Source organism: Manacus vitellinus, unplaced genomic scaffold (genome assembly GCF_001715985.3).
Source record: "Manacus vitellinus isolate BGI_N305 unplaced genomic scaffold, ASM171598v3 scaffold_72_pilon, whole genome shotgun sequence".
In the NCBI taxonomy this organism is placed as follows: Eukaryota; Metazoa; Chordata; class Aves; order Passeriformes; family Pipridae; genus Manacus; species Manacus vitellinus.
In genome coordinates this window covers 2,140,822-2,145,535 of record NW_021940764.1, presented here as the reverse complement: position 1 = coordinate 2,145,535, position 4,714 = coordinate 2,140,822, and the positions used below count along the sequence as shown (strand labels likewise).

General features: G+C 57.7%; 1 protein-coding gene across 1 annotated transcript in view; it reads right to left on the bottom strand.

The window, feature by feature from the left end:
- KCNH6 (potassium voltage-gated channel subfamily H member 6) overlaps nt 1-4,714 on the bottom strand; it is a 32,054-nt gene that overhangs the window by 8,391 nt on the left and 18,949 nt on the right. Inside the window, exons 4-6 of the mRNA XM_018084559.2 lie at nt 3,270-3,698; nt 2,150-2,549; nt 1,672-1,871 (exon numbers count right to left, since the gene is read on the bottom strand). Of these exons, the coding sequence (XP_017940048.1) occupies nt 1,672-1,871; nt 2,150-2,549; nt 3,270-3,698 (1,029 nt within the window). The remainder of the gene's footprint in view (nt 1-1,671; nt 1,872-2,149; nt 2,550-3,269; nt 3,699-4,714) is intronic.

The following is a 4,714-nucleotide window of genomic DNA, read 5'->3' as shown; positions in this document are numbered from 1 at the left end:
CTCCCAAGCAATAAATAACAGTAACCAGATCAATCTCTTTACACCCACTGGTGGCATATCCCCCTTTTCATCTTTACACCCACTAATCTTGGCTGAACGAGAGCACAAACTGGCACAAGGAGCACAAAAACCTTAATTAAACAACACCTGCCTGAATGCCAAGAGGCAGCAGCAGCAGCAGCAGCACAGGACAGTTGTGTGCAGCACCAGCTAAATATACCTGTGCAAATACCTCATGGTGAACAAAAGCTGAACCTGAAGGTGAAATCAAGGTAAAACTCACAATATGGACAAAGCTGCTGCCACCAATGACTCATGGTGCCACGGTGAAATCCACCTGGGATGGGGTTTTTTTAGGAGAGCAGCATATGGCTCTGGGGTCCCCCTCGCTGTCCTCTCCACTCACATCCCGCTGGTGGCCAAATCTGGAAAAGCCATGCTGGGGCTGCTGAGCACGACTTGTTCTTGGCTCCATCCTGATTTCCCAGGCTGGCAGCAGTGCCTTAGTTTCCCTACTGGGAAATCAGGGGTGGGTGGATTGATCGGGCTGTGGGGTGATTGATTAGGTCGTGTTGTGTCTCAGCAGCATCCAGCAGGAATTGGTGTGAGTGGGGGCACGTCAAGCACAGCTCTCACAGGGGGTTTGTGTCCTGAGTTTGCACTAAGCCAGTGCAGTGTTCTTGATAGGATACCGTGGGTTTGCTTCTAGTTATTGGCACCAGTGTCTGGCCCACATGGGAGAAGACCCCAAAGCTCTCCCAGCAGCAAACCCCCAGATGCTGCCCAGTTGTTTAATGTGACAGCAGCACCTTAAGAAGGAGAGGTGAATTCATACAAATCCATGCCCTGATGGTGCTCAGGGATGGAGGAGGATCAAATCTTATGAAGAAAAGGAGCATGAACTGGGAATGAGTGGGCTAATGACCTGCCCAGCGCCAAGAGAAAGGAAGCACCAGGTCTCATCTCTCTCCTTGCCTCGTCCTTTCTCATTCCTCTGCCTTGCTGCTGGCTGAGCCAGAGCATTTTTACACTGAATCCTGTGGCCATGAGCCAAGTCCAACCACCTCGGCCCCAGCCCAGGACTCCCTGGCCAAGCCCCCTCCCCACTCCTGTGGAACCCCGGCGCCGTCAGCACAAGCCTTCCCGCCGGGCCGGGAGCCACGGCGCCTCTCCAGCACAGCTCCGCCATTGATCCCCCCTTTGCTAACAAACAGCTGCCTCTCTGGGCTCTAATTAAAATGGATCGAGGTTTATTTAAATGCCCTCCTTTCCCTGCTGCGAGAGCAGGATGCACTTTGCTTAGCAACCGGCGGTGTGGAGAGGAGCTGGATCGATACCTGCTCCGCGGCTCTGACACCAACAGACACCGGCCTGAAAGTGCTCGGCGCCGATGGGGCCTCTGAGCTCCTCACCAAACCCGCTCTCTGGCCAAGAGATGCCCTCATGCAACCTCTGGGTAGATGTGGACGAATGGACAGAAAAAGGGGAGAAGGAGAAAGGGAGATGCAGGAGATGGGTGAGCAGAGAGCCTGCCTCCAGCCTCCCAAGTCTTCCAACTCGTCTCCGCCCCGGTCGAAAGGTTGGAAGTGTTTGGGTGGACCCAGATCCAGACTCCAGGTTGTTCAGGACAAGGTGCCGTGAGGACACGTGGCCTCCCTGCCCCGCACTCACCGCGTTCATGTCGATGCCGTTGGTGTAGGACCAGGCGTGTTGGAAATACTCCTCCAGGCGCTGGCGCAGGGGGTTGGGGATCTGGTGGAAGCGGATGAACTCCTTGACCCGCAGCATCTGCGTGTGGTAGCGGGCGGTGCCCGAGTACAGGCGCTGGATGATGGCGGAGACGTTCCCAAAGATGCTGGCGTACATCAGAGCTGCAAGGAGAGGGCAGGACTCAGGGGGGAGGTGCATGTCCAGCTACATCAGACCTGGAACAGCAGATTTCCAAACCCCGTATCTCCCATGGGCCCAGAACCAGGAGGTTTCTAAAACTTGTATTTCTATCACCCCATCCATTTGCCTGTGCAGAAGAGGCACAGGCAGAGGGAGATGCTCTGCTAAAACCCCACATGCTCTCCCTGTTTCCCCCCTGAGCAGCCCCTCCAAACTCCAAACCGGGGGTGGGGGCAGCGGGACAAGCGCGGGCACTCACAGCCGATGAGCATGACACAGATGGAGAAGATCTTCTCGGAGTTGGTGTTGGGCGACACGTTGCCGAACCCCACGCTGGTGAGGCTGCTGAAGGTGAAGTAGAGGGCAGTGACATATTTGTCCTTGATGGAGGGGCCGGAGGAGAGGTCGCTGTCGTTGTAGCGCTTGCCGATCTGGTCTCCCAGGTTGTCCAGCCAGCCGATCTTGTGCTCCATGTAGGGCCTCTCCACGTTGCCGATGGCGTACCAGATGCAGGCGAGCCAGTGGGCGATGAGGGCGAAGGTGCACATGAGCAGGAAGAGCACGGCTGCCCCGTACTCGGAGTAGCGGTCCAGCTTGCGGGCCACGCGCACCAGGCGCAGCAGCCGGGCGGTCTTCAGCAGGCCTATGAGGGTGGTGGTCTGCAGGGGAGAGGTGAGAAGCCTCAGGGCCAAGCAAAAGGATAAATCCGGCCAAAGGCACGTCCCCAGCCGAGCCCCGTGCTTCCTTTGAAGGATATAAATGCATTTCTAGAGCGTGAATCACCTTGTCCTGGAGGTGACCTCTGAACTAGGTCAGGTGAGTCATGCCACGTCCTGACCATAAAGGCAACAAGCTCTGGGCTTATGGGTGAGCAAGTGAGAGAAGCCAAGGCCGAACCCATGGGTCCTCACCTTGCCAACCATTGCTCCCAAAACAGCTGCCTTTCACTCCCAGATGTGGGGCCTCTAGATAGTGCAGCAACCACAGGGCCATTCCACTGCCAACATTTTGAGTCTGGCTGGCAATGCAACCCCAACTTCAGCCTCACTGGAGTGTGGGGCCAGTCCCTAAACAATCCCTTAGCCTGCTCTGCTGGGTCAGCCCCAGCAAGGGGAGTGGGTCCAGTTAGACACTGTCTTAGCACTTATAGGGTCTGTGGGGCTGTTTGAGCATAGACAATGAAATCCCAAGTCCCAGCTGCCTAATAAAAGCCTGTCATGACATCCTTGTCTATCCTCTGACTAAACCACCCCTCTCCTCGTGGGTTTAGCCATCCACCACTTACATCAAGACATCCGTATCCCTCTCTTTCTCTCCCAGACATCTCTCCCTGTCCACCCAGGGATCCCCTCCTGTCCCGATGGACCTACAGACCGTACCTCGTCAGAGCCGGAGCGGAAGATGAGCAGGTCAAAGGGGATGGCGGCCACCATGTCGATGAGGAACCACCCCTTGAAGTAGTGGATGGCGATCTTGCCGGGGTGGCTCACCACCTCGTCGTTGATGTTGACGTAGGTGGTGCGGAAGTTGATGACAATGTCCACGATGAACATGATGTCCACGATGAGGTCGATGATGTTGAGCGGGTCGCAGGAGTAGCTGCAGTCCCAGCGCTTCTCCTCCACCTGCTCCTCGTTGAGCAGGAAGGCGGCCGAGTAGGGGGTGAAGACGGCTGTGTAGATGACCAGCAGGAGGATGAGCCAGTCCCACACGGCCTTGAAGGGGCTGTAGTGCAGGATGGTCCATCGGTGGATACGCGGCGCCTGCAGCTTGTACTCGGGGAGGACATCGGCACCCAGGGACAGCACCTGCCAGGAGATGGGTGTGAGAAGGATGGGAGACCTGGAGAGAGGCTGGATAAGGCCAGGAACCAGGGAAAGGGCTTCCACATGCTAGTAGGGCAGCCAGAAGCACACAGTGCACTTCCTACACCCTTTTCACCTTTGTTGGATTCATATGGTTGCCCAGGGGGCCACAGGGTGAGTTGCCCACTCACCCTGTTGTGGCTGACACCAAAGTGTGTCTGGTTCCTCGTCTGTCAGAGCACCCTTGGGGCAGCTGTTTCCCTGCTTTGTGCCCTTCTGAGCCTTTCATGCCAGCAGAGGAAAGTGCCTCCTGCCGTGCCTCCGTCTGCCCTCAGCTCAGCTCGGGGGCTGCTGGCTGTCCCTGGCACAGGGCTACGGGCATGGACAGCTTGGAGATGCCATCCCATGGCTGTGCAATGGCCTGGCCTCGAGGGTTACAGCACATTAGGCATCCCCCAAGCCTTGCACCACGCCTTTCTTGGCCTCGGCACGCACCTTCTCCTGGATGTCCCTCTGGCACAGTCATCCTCCAAGCAGAGGGGGCAGCTTGGGCCACTCCCAGCACAGCCTCAGGCAATGCCCCTTTCCCATCTGAGCATCCCCAGGGAGGGGGTGACCTGTGGCCACCAACGTGCAAACACTATCTCAAGCATGCAGGCACCCCCCTCATGCTGTCGTGTGTCCCCAGGTCACCCACAGCACCAGTGAGTCCCCCACATGTCCCAGGCCTGTCCCAGCTCCCCCTCAACGACCAGTGCCAGCTTCTGACAGGCTCTAAAGCCACCCTGGGGGCAATAATGCAAGGCCCTGGGGATGGGAGGGCTGGGCCTGCTTGGGGTGCTGAGGGGCAGTGGCATGAAGGGGCTTATTTGGGGGGTAGCCAGATCCTCCCTGCCTGCCCCTGCCGCTCTGTTGTCCCCTAGTGTCCCTGTGGTGCCAGGCACCAGTGCCAGCTGCAGAGGAGGGTGAGGGGCACCCCAGTGCTGTCTCCCAGCACTGAGCCCCCACTAAAAGGCACC